Source organism: Brienomyrus brachyistius, chromosome 7 (genome assembly GCF_023856365.1).
Source record: "Brienomyrus brachyistius isolate T26 chromosome 7, BBRACH_0.4, whole genome shotgun sequence".
Lineage (NCBI taxonomy): Eukaryota > Metazoa > Chordata > Actinopteri > Osteoglossiformes > Mormyridae > Brienomyrus > Brienomyrus brachyistius.
Window position 1 is genome coordinate 5,935,775 of NC_064539.1, and position 26,541 is coordinate 5,962,315.

General features: G+C 46.1%; 1 protein-coding gene across 3 annotated transcripts in view; it reads left to right on the top strand.

The window, feature by feature from the left end:
- Window positions 1-26,070, top strand: part of brinp1 (bone morphogenetic protein/retinoic acid inducible neural-specific 1) — an 85,600-nt gene extending 59,530 nt beyond the window's left edge. For all 3 annotated transcript variants that reach the window (XM_049021421.1, XM_049021422.1, XM_049021423.1), the window contains exons 5-8: window positions 79-184; window positions 16,069-16,305; window positions 19,592-19,814; window positions 24,234-26,070. In XM_049021421.1, the coding sequence (XP_048877378.1) occupies window positions 79-184; window positions 16,069-16,305; window positions 19,592-19,814; window positions 24,234-25,374 (1,707 nt within the window). In that variant the 3' untranslated portion in view covers window positions 25,375-26,070. The remainder of the gene's footprint in view (window positions 1-78; window positions 185-16,068; window positions 16,306-19,591; window positions 19,815-24,233) is intronic.
- Window positions 26,071-26,541: the final 471 nt, after the last annotated feature.

Sequence of the window (26,541 nt, forward strand, 5' to 3'; positions counted from 1 at the left end):
ATCCGGGGATCTTAATGCTGTGCAGAAGACACCTGTCCCCCTGGCTTTTGGCTGAGGCCCGTTATTACTGCCTTTCAGGTGACAGAGACGAGGACAGGCCCGCTGGGATGCAGCAGCTATGACAACCTGGACTCTGTCAGCTCAGTCCTGCTGCAGAGCCCCGAGAGCAAGCTGCACCTGCAAGGTAAGGGGGTGGACGGAGGCGGGACAGGCTGGTGCAGAGAGACACGGCCGAGCTTATCCCGGGATTAGCTGCTGGGCCAGGGGTGGCTGGGAGGCGGGAGTTTGGGGAAGCCAGGTGGGCGTTTTGAGAATGGCAGGTGTGGGTTTTAGGGAGAGCAGGTGGCGTGGAATCCCTCCACCCACTTCATGGCAGTTGCTGTTACCCGACATGCTAAAGAAGCCAAACAAGAAATCTAAGTGTGCAACTACCAACCGATTGGTTCATTTCAGTTCCACTTCATTGTTGCCCCTTTGCCTTCTGGTCTCTGACAGAGTGTGAGAATCTGTGAAATTTTTTTTTTTTTTATTTTATTTTTTTTTTTTGTCCTGCTATCTGCACCACAAACCATCCGGACCAGAACCTACCCTCAGACAGGCCTATGTGATATCAGCTTGTAAGTTTTTAGTTAACTGGCAAGTCAGTGGTTGTGTTGATATTGCTAAATTATAATGTGCTGAGGAACCTTTATGGAGATGCATCTATGTGTTCGTATCTACTTCAGCTGAGTCCTTCGATGCTCTACACAAAATCGACGGTGGTTGTTTACACTGTCTGCTACGCCCCCCCCCCCATCAGCGAGTCGTCCATTCCAATTTCCTGGTGTCAGGACACAATCCGCTGGAGGTCCAAACCGTCAAGGAACACGTCACCCCTCCCCGTGTGGTTTAAGGCACAGCTCAGGATGCGAGAGGCAGCGAGCAGGCCCTGCTGTGAGACATTTTCACGGTGCTTTGCGTTTGAGGACAGTGTTGTGTTTGTTCCTGGACGGCGATGCGCCTCAGACTGCTGTGTCGTGCAGGATGTGAGGAGACACAAAAGGCACTGAAAATAAACCCAGATGATAATGGACTAACCAGACAGAATGCTGAATGAATGGAGTATGAAGATAGCTAGCGCTTCCATTAGCACTGATCGGCTGACACATTCATATTTATCTACTAAGGGTTTAGATAAGGTCATTTTGAAGGTTTGGCTGAAATGAAAGATGAACATTTGAACTTATTACAATAAACATCAATGAGTGAGATTATGCAGATTATTATTTTAATGGATGAGAAAGGTCTCCCCCCCCCCCCCCCCCCCCCATGTTTCATTTTTCGGCCTGAAAGCTACAGGGATCACATTTATGGAGCATGCGGGCTAATATCAAACATTAACATCATTAACGGGCAGCTGGCTGGCTGACAGTGTTCAGGATCTCTTACTGTGTTCATACCATTTGCCCAATAATAGAAAGTCTGTGGCTGTTATCATTAGAGACATCACCACACACCGCCGCAGAGGGCAAGGACATCTCCCGAATACACAAACGTGCTGGGCTGTCCCGCTCTGGGCTGTCTGGCTCTGGGCTGTCCCACTCTGGGCTGTCCCGCTCTGTGTTGTCCCACTCTGGGCAGTCCCGGCCTGCGTGCAATGAGCTGTCCCGCTCTGGGTTGTCCCGCTCTGGGTTGTCCCACTCTGGGCTGTCCCGCTCTGGCCTGTCCCGCTCTGGGCTGTCCCACTCTAGGCTGTCCTGCTCTGTGTTGTCCCACTCTGGGCAGTCCCGGCCTGCGCGCTCTGGGCTGTCCCGCTCTGGGCTGTCCCGCTCTGGGCTGTCCCGCTCTGGGCTGTCTCGCTCTAGGATGTCCCACTCTGGGCAGTCCCACTCTAGGCTGTCCCGCTCTGGGCTCTCCCGGACTGCGTGCAATGGGCTGTCCCGCTCTGGGCTGTCCCACTCTGGGCAGTCCCACTCTAGGCTGTCCCGCTCTGGGCTCTCCCGGACTGCGTGCAATGGGCTGTCCCGCTCTGGGTTGTCCCACTCTGGGCTGTCCTGCTCTGGCCTGTCCCGCTCTGGGCAGTCCCACTCTAGGCTGTCCTGCTCTGTGTTGTCCCACTCTGGGCAGTCCCGGCCTGCGCGCTCTGGGCTGTCCCGCTCTGGGCTGTCCCGCTCTGGGCTGTCTCGCTCTAGGATGTCCCACTCTGGGCAGTCCCACTCTAGGCTGTCCCGCTCTGGGCTCTCCCGGACTGCGTGCAATGGGCTGTCCCGCTCTGGGCTGTCCCGCTCTGGGCTGTCCCAGCCTGAACGCTCTGGGCTGTCCCACTCTGGGCTGTCCTGGCCTGCGTGCTCTGGGCTGTCCCGCTCTGGGCTGTCCCGCTCTGGGCTGTCCCGGCTTGCACACTCTGGGCTCTCCCACTCTAGGCTGTTCCACTCTGAGCTGTCCCGCTCTGGGTTGTCCCGCTATGGGCTGTCCCGCTCTGGGCAGTCCTGGCCTGCGTGCTCTGGGCTGTCTCGCTCTGGGTTGTCCTGGCCTGCGTGCAATGGGCTGTCCCACTCTGGGCTGTCCTGGCCTGCGTGCTCTGGGCTGTCTCGCTCTGGGTTGTCCTGGCCTGCGTGCTCTGGGCTGTCCCGCTCTGGGCTGTCCCGGCTTGCACACTCTGGGCTCTCCCACTCTAGGCTGTTCCACTCTGAGCTGTCCCGCTCTGGGTTGTCCCGCTATGGGCTGTCCCGCTCTGGGCAGTCCCGGCCCGCACACTCTGGGCTGTCCTGCTCTGGGCTGTCCCACTCTGGGCTGTCCCACTCTGGGTTGTCCTGGCCTGCGTGCTCTGGGCTGTCCCGCTCTGGGCTGTCCCGCTCTGGGTTGTCCTGGCCTGCGTGCTCTGGGCTGTCTCGCTCTGGGTTGTCCTGGCCTGCGTGCAATGGGCTGTCCTGGCCTGCGTGCAATGGGCTGTCCCACTCTGGGCTGTCCTGGCCTGCGTGCTCTGGGCTGTCTCGCTCTGGGTTGTCCTGGCCTGCGTGCTCTGGGCTGTCCCGCTCTGGGCTGTCCCGGCTTGCACACTCTGGGCTCTCCCACTCTAGGCTGTTCCACTCTGAGCTGTCCCGCTCTGGGTTGTCCCGCTATGGGCTGTCCCGCTCTGGGCAGTCCCGGCCCGCACACTCTGGGCTGTCCTGCTCTGGGCTGTCCCACTCTGGGCTGTCCCACTCTGGGTTGTCCTGGCCTGCGTGCTCTGGGCTGTCCCGCTCTGGGTTGTCCTGGCCTGCGTGCTCTGGGCTGTCCCACTCTAGGCTGTTCCAGACTTCGTGTAATGGGCTGTCCCACTCTAGGCTGTTCCAGACTTCGTGTAATGGGCTGTCCCACTCTAGGCTGTCCCACTCTGGGCTGTCCCAGCCTGCGCGCTCTGGGCTGTCCCGCTCTGGGCTGTCCCGCTCTGGGTTGTCTCACTCTGGGCTGTCCCGGCCTGCACGCTCTGGGTTGTCCCACTCTGGGCTGTCCCGGCCTGCGCGCTCTGGGTTGTCTCACTCTGGGCTGTCCCGGCCTGCACGCTCTGGGTTGTCCTACTCTGGGCTGTCCCGGCCTGCGCGCTCTGGCTGGTCAAATTTAATTTTAGGGTAAGTGTGACACGTTGTCAAGTCAAGAAAATGTATGCCTTGTTTTGTTGACCTGAAATTCACCTGAGAGTGCAAAAGGTAAAGATGCATTTGTGCTTTTGCGTTGTAATATGGGAACGTCCAGTGGCTCAAAGGGAGACAGTTTGTCCTCATGCCTCCAGCGATGTGGGTCTGATTGCTGACTCAGTGTGGGGTTTCATGTTCCCTCTGTGTTCTTGTGGGTTTCCTGCAGGTACTCTGGTTTCATCCTGCCAGTAGAAAACTCGCATTTAAGTGAATTGCTGTGTCTACATTGCTTGTATTGCAGTGTTTCTCAATCCGGTCCTTGGGGACCCACAGCTGGCCCATGTTTCTGCTCCCTTCGTGCTCTGGGCCAGACAGTCCACAATTTTGCTCCCTCTCAGCTCCTGATAGGATGTGGACTGTCTGTAGGACCCCAAACACTGCTGTATTACATGTGCCTTTGTGTGTGTTTGTACCCCACAGTGGACTGACATGTCATCTAGATTGTCCTCTACTTCATGCCCTGGGTTTCCTGGAAGAGAAATATTTATGCTACCAGACCATAGACCTACATTTGTTTATCAACCACATGTGAACATGGCTGTTAGCCATGTTTTACAAAGCGGTATTAATCATGTGCTGTAGTTAACACTACCAGTAAAAGGAAATGGCATGGTTATAATTAATTGCCTATTAATTAATTAGGAAGAAACTATGCATATGTCAATGTTTTTAATTGTTATTATTTGTTAATCAATAACGACTAACTCTGAGTTTTATCATGAATATTAGAACGCACCAGTGGTTGCGTGAAGGATGCTGGTATATTCTTTGTATTCAGCTCCCAGGGGGCTTTCTGCTGTACACTTGGGAAAGTGCAGAACTGTCTTGGTAAAACATCCAGCTGTCTAAATAGGTCAGGTTCTTACTGGAAGCTGCTTGAGACAAAAAAAAATCCATTCCATTCAATCCCATTGCATTCCCACCATAATAAACAAATCAGCATTTGGATGGTCCACAACAATGGAGGACGTTTCTTGAAAAATGCCTCCCGCCTGTCGTCTGTCTCGCCGGTATCATCAAACAGAGGGACTGTCGGCTCAAGCTGGCTGAAGGGAGAGGTGTGGAAGAGGCCTGGTCATTATCGGCACGGTGCTGCCAGGGGAGAGCGAATGCCAATATTGTGTTACCTCTCATGAGGGCACTGTGGGAGACCTGTCCCTGGCTCACCAGGGGTCTAAGAGCAAGTTATAGGAGGGATGGATTGTGGAGCAGGCGCCACTTGGCACGGCCGATGGGGGTCAGGCCAGGGGAAGATGTGCTCCCTGCTGTAAATGAAACTCCTGTCTCTGCCAGGAGAGAATCACAAGCCCGTTGCCAAGGTTACCAAACTTAGAAACTTCGTATTCTCTGGCCGTTGATCTGCACCTAAGAAATGTGTCCGTTTGTCTAGTTTATTTTATTTATTTATAGTCTATTAATTCCGGTGAGCAGGATTTGAGGAACTGTTTGACTTGGAAGTTGCAATAAAAATCTGATTCTTTTATCCTTTTTCTGCAGGTGTTTTGGTATCTACTGAATTGTGTGTACATTTCATAATATACATAATATCCATCCATCCATCCATTTCCCAAACCGCTTATCCTATTGGGTCGCGGGGGTCCGGAGCCTATCCCGGAAGCAATGGGCACGAGGCTGGGAACAGCCCAGGATGGGGGGCCAGTCCATCGCAGGGCCCACTCACACACCATTCACACACACATGCACACCTATGGGCAATTTAGCGACTCCAATTAGCCTCAGCATGTTTTTGGACTGTGGGGGGAAACCGGAGTACCCGGAGGAAACCCCACGACGACATGGGGAGAACATGCAAACTCTGCATACATGTGACCCAGGCGGAGACTCGAACCCGGGACCCAGAGGTGTGAGGCAACAGTGCTAACCACTGCACCACCATGCCGCCCAATATACATAATATACATTTCATAATTCATAAGTACTACTCAATTAGAGGCGTTGCTTCAATTTTTAGATACTGTAACACACTCTAAAAACAGATTTGTTAAAAACAACACAAAATGTGTTTTTTGCACATCCGTGTGTATAATAAAAGACAACACAATTTTAACAGTTTTACTAAAACCAGTGGATTAATCCATTGAACACGGGTGTGGTGTTTTTTAAAACAAAAGTGTGACACATATTGTGTTTTTTTTGATATTTTGATGTTTTTTGATCACTTTTGATATTTGCATTTCATCGATGACGTCATGTATCCATCCATCCATTTTCGCTTCTCTAATTCTGGGTCGCAGGGCGGTCTGCAGCCTATGAGCACAAGGAAGGGGACAACCCGGGACAGGGCACCAACCTATCATAGGGCGCACTCACACATGCACGCCTACGGGCAATTTGGTAACTCCAATTAACCTCAACATGTTTTTGAACTGTGGGGGGAGACTGGATTTCCCGGAGGAAACACCACAACAGCATGGAGAGGACATGCAAACTCCACACACATGGAGCCTTGGTAGAGACATGAAGCCATGTCCCAGAGGTGTGAGGTGACAATGCTAACCTATGCACCACCGTGCCACCCCTGAGGTTATGCATTACACTCGTAAAGTTACTGATCTTCTCAAAAAAGAGGTATGCTTTAACTTGTATACCTACCATTAATGCTTTTAACAAAAAGGCAAGTCAACAGCAATAGTAAATTGAGATTTATCTGACTCCTGTTGATACAAACAACCAAGAGGATTGAAACGAGAGCAAGTTACCAGGCAGACAATGATATCTGACTTGAAGTCTGCAATGTGATTGGACAAATATTTAACACATCATGTGATAAATGAGATCCTTGTGTATGTGTGTGTGTGTGTGTGGTGTGTGTGTGTAATAGTACACGTATTATGTATTAACTAACCAGACGCTAAGTGTTGGTTATATACTGATCCCATGTTCTTTCACCACTAATCACTCATAAAGGTTCTTGTGCATCATGAAGTTACTATGTTTGTTTGTGATTTGTATGTAAGTAATAACAGAGCAACTAAATTACTTGTTTCCCCTCAAGTAATGTTACAATTTTTTTCTTATTCGTTTTAACACATATTTAAGGTAATGTGACACAAAATGTGCTGAGGTAGTGATAACATGAGAAAGTCTGTTGTTAATTAACACATTTTGTAGAGTGCAACAATTTAAAGCACAACAGTCTTTTTTTAAAATGCAATATTTATGTTTGTGATTTGGGGGCTGGAAAATGTGAAACTGGCATGCACAGCTATGGCTGCAGAGTTAGGAAAAGCTTGGCATTTTGCACTGAGATTTACATCGATTGGCATCACAATAGACACTTTCTCTGATAGAACTTAAGGGAGTCGATGTTTCTTTTCCTCCCTGAGTCGATACTTTGGAGAAACACACATTCGTCGGGAGCTGTGAACCAAAGTGTATCTCATGAGCTCAAAGCCTTCAGGAGAGAATGCTTTCAGCATTGTTTATGTGTGGAGGCCTTTGCAAGCTTTTGGGGCGTGGAATGTGTGACTTGTGTATGCATGAAAGCCTAATTGGAAGTCACAGAGCATCTGGCGAGAGACACATTGCACTTTTGGACATTACTACTAACATTTTATGCTCACAATTCACTGGGGCACCCTTCCTATTTTCACCTGAATACAAAATCCATTTGCTTAAAACTGCAACAGCAAAGTTAAAATATACAAACAACCACAATTATTTAATGACGTAGTTTTTAGACTTTACAATACCCTTCATTATTTCAATCGCGTTCCCTATCAGAAATATTGTAGAAAGTGTATAAACCTCGTTCTTTGTTAAATGAAAATACAATTTAATGTCAGGGCTATTCTCTTTTTAAAAGATGACTTGCGTTGGAGTGATTTTGTGTAGCCATTTTAACCCTAACCCAGGCTTTACCTGCTGTTCCGTCCGGTTCTCCAGCTGTGCAAATTGGAGTAATTAACTAATTGTCGCGTTTAATTGTATTACTTCTTTCCTGTTTCCTCTAAATGATTATTTGCTCGTGTACAATTTTTAATTCCCATTTTATTAATTTGAATCATTCTTTTTGGGAAAAAGTAACTGAAATGGCCATTTTGGTATTTTAACATTGACCATTATTAGCAAACCATATGTGTGTATGACAAGCATCGTGGTGGTTAATTGAAATCCCTGAGTACTAATAGGGCAATAAATGATGGCTTTGCCCATAATTAGTTTTAAATTTCCATTATCTTTGGATTTCCACAAGTCCATCTTTCACCCAGAGAGAGAGTGCTTTCCTCCAATGAGGACTTGCCACCTGGCGTTGACTGGAAAACAAAAGCAAAGTCTTTCGATGTTTTATTTTCTCTCTCCCTCTGCTTCCAGGGGCTCTCAGCCTATCTAGGAAGATTTATGAATATGTTAAAAACGGCCTGAGCCAACAATTTTCAAAGTGGAAAGGTGAAAATGAATTAAATAGACCTACTGGCTATTCATCTGCAATTTGATGGATTAATGCTTATCATAGTCTGGGGATTCCGCCAGTTTCATTGCGCTGACAGACGCGTACAAAAAAACTGGAATGGCGTAAACAAAGCAATAAAGACACTCTGCTGACACGTTATATGCGGTATCATATTAAATCTTTCACATAAATAAAAGGAAATCTAGGTCTACGCAAGCATGCGTGACCACACCCGTGAACACGAAATACATGCACACATTGGAAAATGACAAGACATCGCAGCACTGCCCTGGATAATTGGTTATGGATGGATGGATGGATGGATGGATGGATTGAGGGAGATGAAAGTGAATAAGTTTCTCTAACGAAGAGAATAAGAATTGGATTTGAAGAGTTTACTTCATTGGGACATTCTTGCAAGTCGGTTTTTAAGTAATAATCATCCTGAAAAGATCACACACACACACACACACACACACAGAGAGTCGTGTAATCATATGTTTTTGGGGACCGTTAATTCATTTCTATAGGAAAAATATTAATGCTAACTATGACAACCTTAATCCCTACCCATCGCTAACCATAACCATAAGTTACCAAGCAAAATACAAGTTTTTGCAGTTTTTAGTTTTATCATTGCAGTCACGGATTTTTATTGAGTTTTTCCTTAAAAAAAAAAGGTATTCATCACGTTGTGGGGACATTGTGTCCCCATAAGGTAAGGTATACACACACACGCACAAACCCAGCACCACAGTTCCTGATCCAGAATGAAAACGATAAAGTAAGATCCTATATTCATATAGTGCACCTATTACCTGTGTGGCCACTGCTGTCTTAGTTATCCGAATCTTTTCTCAAAGACAAGACCGCATAGCATTAAAACGTGACGTAAAATACGACTTTACTGGGGAATTACTTTCCTGTCAAAGGTGCACTTACGTTAAAATAAAATACAAAGTCATGCCATATAGATTGATGGCATTACCCTTTATTTTTATCCCATCTACTGCATCAAACTCTGGTTATCTGATTAAATCGCTCCCAGGTGACCTCGAGGTTAACTTTGTATCAGAAGCGGTCAATCAAGGGTGTGTTTCTTCCTGGGATAGCAGACATATAAATCAGTCGTAAATCAGCTATCATCGCCTCAGCTGCCTGGCGAGGTCTTCATGCTCAGCCACACTGGGAACTCCTGGATTCCGTATAGCCATTGGTCTTAATGCAATTTCATTTTACTGACCAGAATTCGGTTCTATGATTCAACAGTGATGCCACTCATGCTCTGATTTCAGCAGTATTTCATGTGTTTTATCTCAATAATTTTATTTCTCAATATTGTCCTGTGATATCAAGGACCCTGGTTATATATATGTGTGTGTGTATGTATACTATATATATTTAATGTTTTCTGTACATATGGGAACGGAAACTTTTGTTACATACTTTTGTAGTTTCATGTAAAATATCAGGCCTGTGTGCAGCTATGATTAATACCGATTTTCATATATTTTATTTTGTTTATTGCATGACTCTTAGCACGTGAAATTGTTCCTAATGACAATAATATTATATGACAATATCTATTTTGAACAAAAATGTCTTAAATGTAGTTTTCATTGTAAAACAAATTGTGTGACGAGTGTTGGATTTATTTTCAGATATGAAGACCAGCACTCTGCTTTCTTTGTGGCTCTGTGATGCTTGGAAAAATCAAATGAAATCCGAAGGAGTCTTGCAGTAGGGCGCAGTGCAGTCCGCGCATTACACCCTGCGATTTTGGCTTGTTGTGTTGTTCTGGGAAGCCAAGCCAGAATTTGGGTTAGCTGCCCCCTTGCCTCCCCAGGGAATTTTAGTTGAATGAACAATTTCAATATTGGCCTACAAATGCCAAGTGAGATACTGCTGTCTCCGCTGTGGGTACAGCTTCACCCTTGCTGAAAAACAGAGAACTTCAATGTATTATTATTATTAATAATATTATTATTATCCATCCATCCATCCATTTTCCAAACCGCTTATCCTACTGGGCCGCGTGGGGTCCGGAGCCTATCCCGGAAGCAACGGGTTATTATTATTATTATTATTATTATTATTATTGTTGTTGTTGTTGTTGTTGTTATTGTTGCTACTACTACTAATAATAACAATATAATTAATATTAATAATTTTTATTATTTATTATTAATAATGTGGCATCAGTTGGGCTGAATCCGCAGCAGAATGGCTCTGTGTGTCTGTACAAAAGGCAGCAGTCATTTCCACTCCAGTCTCCTCTTACTGGTAACATGCAATTTCTCCCTAACCCTCTTCAGTGACAGGCTTTGGACTGAACGGTGGGGCAATTTATACGTGTAATTTTCAGCTTTTATGGTAATTACTGCCCCCCCACCCCAACCCATCACCAGCACCACCACCATTTCCCCCCCAAAGTGTTTGTCAGTGTGTGCTACCCAGAACGGAGGGCTCTTAAGACCAGTCAGTGAGGAAGGACCTGACACAGACTGACCTGGGATGCATGTACATACCATGTGAGCAGATACTCACACGCCCCCTTGGAGGGCCTTGTTTCCTGTGGCATTTTATGACAGCTGCGCTCTTTTAGGATAATTGCACTGCTACATGAATCTCAGTGACGTTAATCAGTGTCTGCAGCAGGTAGCTCCTTTTGTACCACGTGCATTTAACTAAATCTCTGCAATTGTAACGTTTATTGCAGAGGACAGCTGAATTTTAAATTGTAACGTCCGGTTATTTCAATATTACCACTTTCTTTTTCTCCTATCGGATTTATTGAACTGGTTTTAATTGGAAAGAAAAATACATGCTTCACCTGCCAGTCCTTAAGTGGGACAGTTTTGCATTGTTACATTCCCTCAGGTATTCTGGCCGACCACGCCACGCTTGAACAGTCAATTGGGCCTGATAACCGTACATTTTGGCGAGGTTACAGGGTCCTGTGCTTCAGTGTTTTTTTGCCCTTCCTTACAAAATCTGAATACTAAGGTTGAGGTTCGCAGTTATTTGTATGGATTTCTCATTACACTACTGTAGAATGAAGCGTAAATGCACTTTCGTACTCAGTAAAACTCGTGCATACAGAAAATGCTGGATGACGTTCCCATAAAGGGGACAAACTATTTTATCCCGTGCAGAGTCCTGTCTGAGAGATTGTTGCTTTCAGTAGACCCCTGCTGTTTTTTTGGGATATAGGACTCCGCAACCTGTCTCTCTGTGTAAACAGAGATCACACAGACTGCGGACATGGGAAGGCAGGACAGCGCAGGATAAACAGAAAAGGCAGCACCCTGGGCTAGTGAGCCAGGGGATGAAAGGGAATTATCTGAGGCCTCTGTCCCTATACAACAGGTGAGAGCGACACGCGGACGTCAAGGAACGTGGCAGGCCTTGGCCGACGGCTGCCTCAGCCACTGGTTACCAAGCAACGGATCCCTGTGCATGGCACGACACCGTGTCGTGTGCGGCCAGTGAGGCAGCTTTTCTGGCCTTTAGAGCTAGACGCGTAAAAGAAAAGTATTCCCGTAGTCCGAAAAGGGAAGAAAAATAAGAATCTATCATTTCACAAAGTTAATTGGCTGATATCTTTTAACTAAACACTTGAATCTGGCTCCTGACTCGCATGGGATCGGAGATCCCCCATTGCAGTCATCTCCCGAGCGTTCGCGTCAGTACATGTGGCTCCCAGCGACCTCCCTCTTCTATTGTTTGTCCTCTGTTGCGCCCCCGATCCCCTCCTCTTCACTTCTGCAAATGTCCACAGGTCACGGAGGAGGAACCGGCCACCGTTTGTACAGACAGGCATCACCTAAGTGTGCTTTGGTTTCGCCATTTTGCCCCTTCACACAAGCAGTTCTGGCTGCAATGCAGTGCAACGGCAGTTTGAGACTCACCCATTGCCATTACCCTGCAGTGTTTTAACCCAGCTGACGTGCAGTAACAGCATTAGTAGCAAGTGCAGTGAACAAATCCCATCACTGATGTCTGAGCAGCAACATGTGTAAAGCTCCCTGAGGACCCAGGGGCTGAAACACAGCCGACTTAAGGTTCTGAAAAGGTTGTCGCTTAACTGCTGATCCCGATGGTGGATCTTATAATGCAGAACATGTACTGCAGACTTAAAAACATCAAGCCTCTTGACTTCTTAATGCTGCTAATGGACCAGCAGCAGCCATATTGGAAGATAGTATGAATAATAAATCATCCACCACTGATAACTGGTAACCTTGATGAACTGACCAGATTAGTCTAGTGGTCATTCTTACCCCCTGTCAACTTCCTAAATGTAGGACAGGAGGGGTGGGATGAGGGTGGAGGATAAAAAAAATTCATTCTCGATTTAAAATCCACCATAGTTCACTACATCTGTAACAAAGACTTAGTGTAATTGAACGCACCGCACTCAAGCAGGGCGTTTTATGGGGCGGCGTGTTAAATAATGATTATTTTGTGAATTTGTGGCTTTGCAATGCACAATTAATCCTTGATGAAATCAAAGTTTATAGGCCACGGTCTGGCATCACAATGCAGGGAATAAAGCCTTTGTAAGCTCGGTCTGGGCATTGTTCCCATTTATCAGTCCATAAAAATACAATGTTTAAAGAGCTGAATCGACATGCTGTGCAGGCCTGCCATGCTGAAGGTGCAGTCCCATCTTATGTAAACCTGCACACATTTTCTTCACTCCTGTGCTCCTTCTCTGACTAGCGAACAATAGCTGCACATTAAGGAGTGAATTTCTGATCGGTGTTAAAGGTATACATTCCGTCGGTCGCCACAGTTCTGTTTGCTAATAAAGCGAGACATTTAAATGCTACTGTTATGTTTTTTTTTTGGGCGCGCATCTGTGAGTCAAAACAAGAACGACATGCCATTGATCGTGTTTGAGGCAGCTGCTGATGAATTTTTTAAATTTTCGGATCCGATGCTACACCGGACACACCCTGACTGCCTGTTACTTTAAAGAGAAAGTCATTTTAAGATGTCTAACTGTGAAAAATGCGTTTTGGGAAAAGGGGGGGGGGAGAAATCCATAAATCTGCTGGATGGAAGTATAAAACTATATTTGTATATGTGTGCCGTCAGCGCTGGATAAGAAAGGATTCAAAAAACAACAATAATGACGAGAGAGAGCGATGCCGTTCTGATCAGATTAAAAACGGTGAGCGCTCACCTTCGGCAAGCTCTGATGTAATAAATAAAGGAAAATGGCCCCGGTGTTATTGTGGACTCGACTGCTGGCTCCACTACTGTCAGCAAGCGGCACCCATCCGTGAACTTGCCATCTGGATCCTCCCACAAATCACATTAAAGTTTCAGGCCCAGGAATATATTGAGCTAAATGAATATTGGCTCGGGGGCCTCGGGCAGCCTGTCAGCGAGAGAATCCTTGGTAGTCCAAAACGCCGCGGTTGAAAACGTGCCATTTCTGCCTGCGTTCGGGCCTCCTCGGCGTTCTGGGAGGGGGACCGTGGAGTTGACCCGCAGCGAATCTTTCTGCTGCATGCCTCAAGTTCTTCTGCACGGGTGCGTCATAAAGACCGCTTTCTGGGCACCGTAGGGTCGAAATGAAGAGTGAGATAATAAGGGAGTTCGCCGCTCCTACTCAAACTACCATTAACCACCCCGGGAATGGGTTCAAGTCCGCTTTACAATCCCAGGCTTCGCCCATCATTAACAATTTCCCCATTATCTACAATTTTGGTGCTGCAATTATTTTGGATAAGATTCCAAATGGTCGGAATTGGTGTGTTCATTTTGCCGCAGTCACCAGCTGTTTTCAAACATCGCCAGGAAGCCGCCCATCTCAGCGACTGAAATCGGCGGGTGCAAATTTTTTACGTGTGTGGAAATTGTTCCCGATCCATTCATGGTACCATACGGAAAACAAATATTGACTGGCGCAAATGCTTGTGCTGGATGTTAAAGGAGAGAATGGTGCTGTTCCAAGCATTTTTTTTTGCATTTTCTGGGAATCTGCATCAGTAATTATCACACATAATTAGTGTTTTATTGCACCTGTGATTTGCATTGTTCATTTTTTTGTAAATTTTGCGTTGTTTGCGCTCATTTTATTAGTGGGGGGGGGGGGGGTAGGGGGTGGATAAGACAAAAACCCACTGACTTCTTCTAACAACATCCCACTTAGCAAAACCGAGCTACTCTTACCAACTAGAATTAAAATATCAAGGTTTAGCCTGACAAAAATAATGAGGATAACAAAGAAACATTGACCATCCATCCTGGCTGAATCATATTTATGGATGGACAACATTTGCATAATTTCATTCTTTGCAAGTGTGTGATTTACCCCTTATAAAACTGAACATCTGATGCAGCAAGATTTAATCAGCAAATTGACTTGCAGTGTGTTCAGAATACACAGATGGGCCAACACTGATTTCAGACAGAGGAATCACAAAATGGGAAATATGTAAACACTCACTGAATCAGAAGTATATTACATATATTCAAAATATGTGGGGAAAATGGTATGGAATTGATTTTTAATGTAACCTACTGGTCATATGCCAACATTCAAACAACGTGAGAAAGTGAGCATTGCTGTCACTCAAAGGACAAGTAACCAGATTGTTTATAATAATTTTCTTGTTTTTCATTCAGAAACATTTTGTGTTACAGTAACCCTGACTGCATGGTAAACTCCAGTACTGCTATTGGTATATTATTTTGGTCTCTGACTTAACTTCTCCTGTTCGTCCAATTCATTTGTTCACTTGTCCACTTACTGTAAATGGATTGTATTCATGTTCTCTTTTGTGTGGTACTCTGCTTAGCCCAAATGGTTTCTTAACTATCAAAACTATCTATTACAAGTGTCACATGGTTCTGATTGTTGGTCCGTCAGAGAGGATTCTTACGCAAAACTTTAGACAAAACAATATTTAGCTGACGGATGTCTGTGTGTTTTCCATATGTTTATCAAGTCAATAGCATTTTAACTTAATGAGTTTGTGGTGTACAACAGTTTCTTCCCAATGGAGATAGAGCATTTCTTATGGCAATAACTTGGTATTTTTACAGCTATATCTCACCCAAGGGAATAGAAACTGGGGAGATGGGGTGGATGTGCCCCCACCCAATATTTAATTTGGCTTCATTCATTCCTCAGTAAACAGACCATATCATTTAAAATATGTTGTGTGTCCTCCGATCTCAAACTCCCTCCTTCACAATTGAGTTCTAACCTGTTATATTTTGGAGGCTTTTAACGGCTGGTGACTCTTTTCTTAACGTAACTATTATTCAACCTAATACAAGTTGAACGGTGATTTCGCAATAATGCTTCGTCTGAGCGGAATTAGTGATGCTGTATACGTATAATGACATACATCATGTAGCCTTGCATAGGATATATATATATATATTACTTTTCAGAACACTGTATTCTACTGAGTCTTTTTTTGTTTTTGGAAGGTGGCCAGACTTCGGAATAAGCTGAGCGGAACACAGGTTCCGATAAGTACAAAAAAACAACTCTCCTTGCCAAGACTTGGGAGAACAAAAGCATCCTTTCTTTGGTCCATCGTTGCGTAATGCTGAATTGCCTTTCTATATCTGTTCACAGTGTCTTTGCACCCTGCGCTGGCCTTGGCAAAGAAAGCAGAATCTGCCACCTCAATTTATGCGGTCGTGTCCATTCAAGACAAGATTAAACATTACTGTCGTGTTAAATTAACCAAAATGTGATGGGATGGCGCATATCAATCACTCATTTATTTGGTGTCGCATGTCACGCTGTAGAGAAGGGCAATTCAAAGGTGTTTGGACCTGAGGAAATGGTCTTTGAACAGTTTACGGCAGAGATCAGATTTAATCGAACGATCCTATTCCAGGTGAACATGGCCTAACAGAGGCTGAGAAACAGCATGCCACTTTGAACTTCTGAGGCCTCTGTCTCAGTCATGGGCTCTAACAAAGACTTTCAGTCAACTGAGGATCCCTCTTTTTTACTGCCAGGTCTGCAGGTAATCTTCCCCGAGTATCTGCAGGAGAAGTTCGTCCAATCGGCCCTCAGCTACATAATGTGCAACGGCGAGGGGGAGTATGTGTGCCGAAACAGCCAGTGTGTGTGCCGCTGTGCCGAGGAGTTCCAACAATGCAACTGCCCCATCACCGACATCCAGATCATCGAGAACACCCTGATGGGGATGGCAGAGACGTGGGCTACCACCTACAAGGACTTTGAAAATTCAGGTAATAGGGGACCTGGGCATCTCAGACTGTACCGATTGGTCATAACAGCCAAGAAATTAGCCTAGAAGTCCTGTGAAAATGTTGTCTTCATTGTCTTTCAATGAAGATTTGTAACAATTAATGTCTTCAGGACAGTATGTGGCTCAGTGGGTTGTGATCAGACGACCCCTGGTTCTCATGCCAGGGTCGGCACAGTAATTTCACTGTTGGGCCCTAGAGCAAGGCCCTTAACCCTCAATAGCTGTGGTTGCTCTTTTAGCATAACCCTACAAAACCTCATTTGATATAAGAATGATTCAACACCAATGTGTAGCGGTAGCACAGGTCAGAAGGTCCACAGATTAGCCATAGCATGTTAGCTGAAGATCAGCTGTGCTCTTCCAGTCCCAGTAATAAACCAGCAACAATAATGTTATTCTGTGCCTAACTGTGGACCATGGAAATAAAATCAAGAGGTGTACTTCTCTGGCAGGGGGTTTGCGGTGGCTCTTTCTCATCCTCCACGGTTCCTCGTATAAATGCCGCATGTTAAATTCTGTAGGGCAGCATGTAATAAAGTGAGAATGAATTATTCAGTGTCTTTTAGGCGCCTTCGGTTAGAGGGGAAGGCTCTTGCAGTTAATTATATCAGTCAATTTCTTCATTCTGCCAGGTTTTCATGAGACACGGCGCCTAACAGGAGCGAGCCTCTCTTTGTTCGTTGTCAAGGCAAACGTGGTGGTAGCGGAGTCACTTTCAGACACGACGCAGTGTGCCTACATGCCCGCATGAGCTGGAGGATGAATAATTCTCTTTGATGCTCAGAAGTCAGCTGTTTAAACGGCTGACGGGAGAAAAAGCCAAGTTCCATTAACGTCGCAGCACTTCCCACTAAAAAGGTGGGGCCGGTTTAAGGCACGGTCGCCTTTCCGCAAACACTGTTTGCATTCTGAAGGTGAAAACGATATTGGTACATATTCAGCATGGTTAAAGTTCAGCTCTTTTCCATGAATAAGTTAATTTAAAATGTAAAGAATAAGTGTGTTGAGTAAACTGGACCGATGTGTGGTCTTTGACCGGCCTGCAGACAGTAATAATCTTTCTTTCTTGCTCAGCTTACCTGATCAAAATGCATGAGAGATGGCTCAATATCTCACATCTCCTCTGCCTTATATATTATTAACATGTAATAAAGGCCAAACATAGGGGATCGGTTATATATAATGGTGGACACACAAATCAAACTTCCCTCGGTCATGGAAGAACTGTAGTACCTTGCACTGGCATTCCAAAACACCCTCAAACTTTCTAGTAAACATTCACATAGTTTTATGCCAGACAGAGAGTAATGGGGAAGAAAAAAGAATCAGACAATCATAAATATTCTCAGTGAAATGATACGTAGAAATTTATCGAAGTGATATCAAGAAGTAGACGTGAGCCAGCGTTTTTGTTAAACTACTGTTTATAGTTTTTTTTGTCAGAAAGCGATCAGGAGAAAACTAATAGGCATCACATTCTGTCATCATAATGCTGGCTGGTCAAACAGGGAAAAAAATCTGCAGGAGCAAATGTTTGTTCTTGGAGGAGAGTTTGCTTTGCGATTCAAACGGCTGCATATTTGAGCCGGCTAAAGAGCTGGCTGAACAAACGCTGCTGGCGTCACGGCATGTAAGACTTTTTGCCGGCTAATGGCTGCCAGCTAGCAAGGCAGTTCATCTGTACATCTCCCATGACCACATATCCAGTACATGGTGGCACTGAGAGTGGAGCAAGTCACAAGAAGCACTGGGCCGTAAAAGCTAACTCTGTCCCAGCCTGTTCTCCCAAAGGCGTCTCCTTTATGTATCCCCCCAATGCTAACTCTGTCCCTGCCGGTCCTCCAAATGGTGCCTCCTATCCCCTAAGATGTATCCCTCTAGCACCAATGCTAACTCTGTCCCTGCCGGTCCCCCAAATGGTGCCTCCTATCTCCTAAGATGTATCCCTCTAGCACCAATGCTAACTCTGTCCCTGCCGGTCCTCCAAATGGTGACTCCTATCTCCTAAGATGTGTGCCTCTAGCATCAATGCTAACTCTATCCCTGCTGGTCCTCGAAATGATACCTCCCATCTCCAAAGATATGTGCCACTAGCACCAATGCTAACTCTGTCCCTGCCGGTCCCCCAAATGGTGCCTCCTATCTCCTAAGATGTATCCCTCTAGCACCAATGCTAACTCTGTCCCTGCCGGTCCCCCAAATGGTGCCTCCTATCCCCTAAGATGTATCCCTCTAGCACCAATGCTAACTCTGTCCCTGCCGGTCCCCCAAATGGTGCCTCCTATCCCCTAAGATGTATCCCTCTAGCACCAATGCTAACTCTGTCCCTGCCGGTCCTCCAAATGGTGACTCCTATCTCCTAAGATGTGTGCCTCTAGCATCAATGCTAACTCTATCCCTGCTGGTCCTCGAAATGATACCTCCCATCTCCAAAGATATGTGCCACTAGCACCAATGCTAACTCTGTCCCTGCCGGTCCCCCAAATGGTGCCTCCTATCTCCTAAGATGTATCCCTCTAGCACCAATGCTAACTCTGTCCCTGCCGGTCCCCCAAATGGTGCCTCCTATCCCCTAAGATGTATCCCTCTAGCACCAATGCTAACTCTGTCCCTGCCGGTCCCCCAAATGGTGCCTCCTATCCCCTAAGATGTATCCCTCTAGCACCAATGCTAACTCTGTTCCTGCCGGTCCTCCAAATGGTGACTCCTATCTCCTAAGATGTGTGCCTCTAGCATCAATGCTAACTCTATCCCTGCTGGTCCTCGAAATGATACCTCCCATCTCCAAAGATATGTGCCACTAGCACCAATGCTAACTCTGTCCCTGCCGGTCCCCCAAATGGTGCCTCCTATCTCCTAAGATGTATCCCTCTAGCACCAATGCTAACTCTGTCCCTGCCGGTCCCCCAAATGGTGCCTCCTATCTCCTAAGATGTATCCCTCTAGCACCAATGCTAACTCTGTCCCTGCCGGTCCCCCAAATGGTGCCTCCTATCTCCTAAGATGTATCCCTCTAGCACCAATGCTAACTCTGTCCCTGCCGGTCCTCCAAATGGTGACTCCTATCTCCTAAGATGTGTGCCTCTAGCATCAATGCTAACTCTATCCCTGCTGGTCCTCGAAATGATACCTCCCATCTCCAAAGATATGTGCCGCTAGCACCAATGCTAACTCTGTCCCTGCCGGTCCTCCAAATGATACCTCCCATCTCCTAAGATGTGTGCCTCTAGCACCAATGCTAACCCCGTCGCTGTCTGTCCTCTCAGACGAGTTTAAGTCCTTCCTGAAGAGGCTGCCCTCGACTCACTTCCTGCCGGTGAGCAGCGTGCACCTACTTTGGGGCAGTGACTGGGATCTCCAGGCCCGCTTTCGACTGCTGCAGAGCTCCCTGGAGGCCCAGCGGCTGAAGATGCAGCGTACGGCCCGCAAGCTCTTCAGCCTGAGCGTGCGCTGCCACCACAAACCCAGCCACCAGATGCCCAGGGAGAGGTGAGCTTCTCCAGGGCGTCGTTTTAGCACTCTCCTGACTGTGCCACTGATCTCCCCACCACCTTGCTGCCCACAGCCACCCAAAGTCCTGGGGCTGGTGAGCTTCATTTGCATGGCAAACTTCTCAGATACGTGTGACGTCCCCAGTGTTTTCCTAACTTATAGGGCAATGTTTCCTAGTCTGGTCCTCGGCGACCCCCAGACAGTCCACGTTTTATTCCATCCCAGCTCCCAGTATACCTATACCAGGTATTCGGTGTTCTTGATTGCTTGATTGATTGCTTAATGTGTGCTTGGAGCTCGGAAGACACAGAAATGCAGACTGCCTCAAGGTTGAAGAGGACTGGGTTGAGAAACACTGATATAGGACAATACATAAACAAATGTTGTATGCAAATAGGATTATGTCCATCCTCTGTCCATCCTCTTATCCTGGCCAGGGTCTTAAAGCAAACATTAATGTATAAGAATTTTTTTTTATTTTAATAAATATAATAATACATGCTGACGCAAGGAAGTACTTTTGGGTGTCTGTCCTGTAACAGCATCCTGTCAAAAATAAATTACCTCAGAGTGTGGTGTGTTTAAGGCTGTAAGAGAAATTAAATATGATGCAGGCAAAAGAACTTTGTCTAGCAAAAAGTCTGCGGTACTGTCAGGAGTCCCTTGGGTTACTTTTTGCAAAGTAATGCAGATATCGACATTTGGGAGAGAGACAATCCCCTCTGCACTCCCAGAGGAAGTCTGTAGGAAAGGTCCCCAGGATAAAACCTAGAATGTTCTATTCATCATCTATGTGTTTGTGAGTGACTTGAGGACAAAATGTTCCCAACGCCAGGGAACATGGATGATTAAAAATCTATCTGGATGAGGGGATCGAACTAAGGGAAGCAAGCACGTGTAAATTCGAAGTCACCTGAACACACTTAGAACTAATGCTAATGGATGTTTGTGACAATATCAAGAGTGCTATCAGAGCCATGTAATTGAAACAAGATGAAATAAATGAACATAATTTACATTGAGCGCAATCACACAAACGGCATTAAGTCGTTTAGGTGACAGTTAATCTCTGCCTGCACACTGTGTGCTTCTCTGGCGTCTAAGCGTTTGATGTACCGCGTTCTGTGCTTTGATGGAAAATGACATTACCGCCGTCACGGTCGTCGAGGGAACCGGGCAGCCGTTGCCATGCGGCAACGCAGAAATCACAGTGTTTTCATGGTAAGAGGCAGTGACGGGTGCCAAATCTAGGGCTCGGCGTGAATGGATGATAGCGCCCCCTACAGGTGTGGAGATTTACAACCACATCCCGTCCCCACACAGGCACACACACACCAACACACACCCCATGTGCTTCATTTGACCCTGACGGTCCTTTCTGGTATTGGGGCCCTTAAGTGTGGTAAGGAAATGGAAGCAGAAGTTCATTGCCCCTCCCCCCACCCCCCACCACCCCCCCCCAACACCACCGCAGGGCTGTCGAAAGTCATGACTCCCCGTTTTGCTGCTCTTAAGGGAGCGTGGCTCTGCCCTCCACCTGACCTGAACACTGTCCCGCTGCATGGTGTGTGTGTGTGTGTGTGTGTGTGTGTGTGTGTGAGTGTGTGTGTATACAATCACCGAGCCTCTCATCCGGGCTCAGCAGAAACACAGCTCTCAGCCAAGTGCCTTGTAATAATTATTAAATAAAAAAACATAGTCTGTCCCGTACAGCAGCAAGACTTTTCAAAAATTCACTAATCTTGTCAGACATACGGGTTTCTGGCCAGTATCCGGATTTAATTAATTACCGCACCAGAATTCGGGAAAAACACAAGCAGAATTGCCTTTGTGACAGGTGACAGAATGTGGGGCAATTTATATAAGTAAATAAACACGATACGACCAAATACAGATATCTGTAGTTATGCATAATATCTGCCTGTGTACTAATTCCATCCAAACATCCTTCCCTTTTCCATAGCTGCTTATGAGGTTCAGGGTCTGTTGCAAGTGATAATGCCTTGCTGAGGAATATGAATGCATTAACACCAAAGACAATGCATTAAGCATCGGGAAACATGTTGCTATTTAAATATTAAGTTATTCAAACGGAAGATGATATAGAGAAGCTTTTTTTTCTCCAATGCATCAGCCACTAATGACATGATCAGGGGGTCAGGGGGCTCAAAACCTGCTTTCTGGCATCCCGACTTGCCAGCCAATTGTGGAAGTGATATGCTCGTCTCGGCTTCTCTGCTTGCTGTTGTCGAGACACGGCTTTTAATCGCCTGGCAGTGAGCGATTAAGCGAATAGCCTGCAACACTCTGCCGTTCCCGGTGTGCAGACGGCATCCTGTAGCTGTTCTTTACCACCCAGACTAATGGCTTCTCTTTAACTGGGCCAATCTGCCATCACTCGTACCCTGATTAAGGCACACTCAGAGATCTGTGACAGCAAACGGCGAACTTCACCACACCTGCGCGTCTCATGTGCCTGTGTTTGGAGAGACGGGTCTGTTAGATCAACCCGTAATCAGATATTATGACATTTTTGCTATGGTGACACAGGAAGACCAAATCCTGTTACACACACACACACACACACACACACACACACACACCTGTGCTCATATATTTGTGAGAACCATCCATTTCTATGGGAAAAACCCTAATCCCAGCAATTGAAACCTTAACCCCAACCCAGCCCTAACCTTAACCATAAGTAACTAAAGAAAATACAAGACCTTTGGCATTTTTAGTTCTTTGATTGCACTGACAGATTTTAATAAAACTGAGTTCCCCCTTGACTGAAAAAATGGTTCCCAAAAGTTAGAATAACATTTTGTATCACATTGTGGGGACAGTTGGGGACAAGTTTAACTTTCATGAAAAACTGTGCAGTGAAATAAAATAGAATGTTTTTCCCCAAATTACAGTTGTGATAATTAAAACAAAATAGGGATGAAACCTAAAATGCGCTGGAGTGTTTGATCTGCATCTGCAATCAATGCAGAAAACCGACATAGAATTCCTAGTGTTTCATTTGCCGGAAGCACTGCTGGCTTTCCCTCCCTTGCTTGCAGTAATGTCTGTCATCCACACTGAGTGCCAGAACCAGTCCAAGTCCCTGTTCCCGGTGTGGGGATTACGTGTGGGTTTGTACAAACAACCCGTGTTCAGTCGATTCCCGTCATTTCCATATCGGCCTCTGTGGCAAACCGCAGAGTTGCATGTCACTCCTGGAGAAAACAGGTAACAGGAGAGTAAAAGATGCAGCTGGAGGCCTTTGAAGTGCGTACCGGCTCAAACCGGACCCGCCTCTAGCGAGGCAGACTTGGGATACTATCAGCTCTCTTTGGTTCCTAATAGGCAGCAAATGGAAGACATTATTTTTTGGTATGGACATATACGCATAAACCGTACTCCTATATAACAGCATTGGAAAGGAGCATAGAAAATATCTGTGTATGGAAAAAAGATACAGGCAAATGGTCCCCAGGAAATTGGCCCATGTAATGTGAAAATATATAATGTTAGTAATATATGAACAAATAGTATCTTTGTCAGTAGCTCATACATTTACAGTTTTTCTAACTGTTCCTACTGTATGACTTTTACTCTGCAATTTTTTGTAATGACCACTGGCCAGCTAGCAAAAATATCACAGTTGAAACAGTTGTATCTACACCAGTATGTAGGGAAACCAATGAATGTATGTATCCTGCTTTTGAGTTATGAATATTGTAGCTTTGCAATATGACACAGCCATTGTTCTCATTCTGTAGTTTTGTCTATGTCTCTTCACTACTGACTTTTAGAAAAGTCAAGCGATATTTACAAAACTGTTTCCCAGATTTACTCATGACTATCTTGTGATCTGGTTTAAAATTGTGGATTCAATTGGACACTTTGGAACAAAAAAAATGCCTTCAAATGTAATATATCCTATTCACTTCATTCATTTTGAAACTAGTGTGACAAACTGATGTTTATACAAAGTACCAAGATCTCAAACCGCAGTGGCGAGAGGAACAGCCTAATCTATGATCGGCAGGGTTCTGTTTGAGCTCGTCCTCACTAAACAGTTAAACGGACTTTGCGGTGTGTGCTACTAGCCCCATCGCCTGTCCCTGCAGTTTGATCTGGGACAACTGTCATCAGAGTCATCCTTGCAAATTGGGTTAATTTTCGTGTCGTTTTAACCTTGACACATTCCCTACTGAAATCATAACTCTCCCTCATCTAGCAGAGATAAAGGACTGTAGAGATGACAGGGGAGGAGGCCTGGGGGGAAAATATGGAGAAGAGCGGAAAGATCTACTCAGGAAATGAGGCGGGCAGCCTCAGGGAATGGCGGGAAATGGCCGTCGCTTCACGGTTGCATTGCGAGCAAATGTTGCTGAATATCTTTTCCCTCTGTTGCCCGTTGTGCAGGTCCGTGCTGCAGTGGCTGAACAGGGTCCAGTCCTTCTTGTACTGCAATGAGAACGGCTTCTGGGGCACCTTCCTGGAGAGCCAACGGACCTGCGTGTGTCACACGGGAGGCAGCCTGTGCCAGAGGCCCATCCCCTGCGTGATCGGCGGCAACAACAGCTGCGCCATGTGCAGCCTGGCCAACATCTCGCAGTGCGGCTCCTGCAACAAGGGCTACAAGTTGTACCGCGGCCGCTGCGAGCCGCAGAACGTGGACTCGGAGCGCAGCGAGCAGTTCATCAGCTTCGAGACAGACCTGGACTTCCAGGACCTGGAATTGAAGTACCTGCTGCAGAAGATGGACTCGCGCCTGTACGTGCACACCACCTTCATCAGCAACGAGATCCGCCTGGAGACCTTCTTCGACCCGCGGTGGCGCAAGCGCATGTCTCTCACGCTCAAGAGCAACAAGAACCGCATGGACTACCTGCACATGATCGTCGGGCTCTCCATGAAGATCTGCCAGATGCGCAACAGCAGTGTCGACCCCATGTTCTTCGTTTACGTCAACCCGTTCAGTGGCAGCCACTCAGAGGGGTGGAGCATGCCCTTTGGCGAGCACGGCTACCCGCGTTGGGAGAGGGTACGCTTGCAGAGCTCACAATGCTACAACTGGACCCTGCTGCTCGGCAACCGCTGGAAGACCTTCTTTGAGACGGTGCACATCTACCTGCGTAGCCGGGCCAAAGTACCCACCAGCGTGCGCAATGATACCGGCCAGGGCCCGGTAGATCTCTCCGACCCCAACAAGAGGCAGATCTACATCAAGATCTCTGACATCCAGGTGTTCGGATACAGCCTGCGCTTCAACGCCGACCTCCTACGCAGCGCCGTACAGCAGGTCAACCAGTCGTACACCCAGGGGACGCAGTTTTACTCGTCGTCGTCCGTCATGCTGCTGCTGCTGGACATCAGGGACCGGATCAACCGTCTGGCGCCTCCGGTGGCCCCCGGCAAACCGCAGCTCGACCTCTTCTCCTGTATGCTGAAACATCGGCTGAAACTCAACAACAGCGAGATGATCCGGGTCAACCACGCCTTGGACATGTACAACACGGAGATTTTGAAACAATCTGACCACCTGACTACCAAACTCTGCTAAGGAAAAGAGAAACACTATATATACATATAAATATTTACAAAACAGATCAAGGCGGATAACTTTTTGGAAGTTTTCATTCGACTTACTCATGTACTCTTGAACACTTTGTAAATGTTATTGTTAATTGAAATCGAGGAAAAAAAAGAAAAGAAAGATTTTTAGTTTGAAAAAGTGACTAAAACCATTTAACAAGACTGTATCATATTTGTCCAAGCATGTCTGTTGTTACCTTAAAGAACCTATGGAAAGGAACAAAAGAAAGAAAAAAGAAAAATATGCTGACTAAGAGGCCTTGAATTTATTCCGAGGGAGCAAAGGTACTTTAATAACTGCCATTCTTAACTGAGTAAAAGCATTTTTAATCTAATAAAACAATGTAAATGTAGACCAGATATGATTTTTTTTTTTTTAATTTTACCAAAAAATGTTTTGTCTAAGTATAAAAGAGGGTAAATATATTCTTCAGTTGAACGTGAAGCATTTTAACCATGAGGCCTGCACAGATGTATGTGTTTCATTTCACACGACGCAGTGTTAAGAGTCTTATTAATAATCAGTTACGAGTGATGCCGGACTGATATTTGCCGCGAGCGGAATTCAGTGGAAAATAACATTAACGTTTTTCTCTGGCGTAAAAGTCAAGGTCATTAAGATTCTGTTTTACCGTTTTAAATAAAGACAATAGAAACAGTCGAAGAGCATAATGTTCTATTCAGTTGTAGACGTCTTCAGCTTTTTTTCCTCCTTATTAATGTTTGATGGTGATTGGACTGACTGAGATGGACTGACTGCACTATTTGCCTGACCTCACCTGAGGCGGCCAGCAACACGGCGTGCGGTTTGCACCCGGGGCTGGGGTGGGGGGCAGGGGATTGGGGGGGGTTCTGGAGAAGCTGTGCATCGATCGCTCCGATCCCTCACAGCAGCTAGCATAAGCCATTAACGTGACCGTCAAAACGGGAAGCGTCCACCCACCCTCCACAAAATTCTATTTTTATTTTCCAGTTTATTTATGCATCTATGTTTGTGTAAAAATGGCTGGAAATCGCCACGTGGAATGAGAATGTACATATTCAAGGATTAACACCTTAAAAGCCATTCTATTTCCATTAACTACAGAGGACTTGTGAAATGTGAGCCGATATGAAACCATACAATTAAAATGAT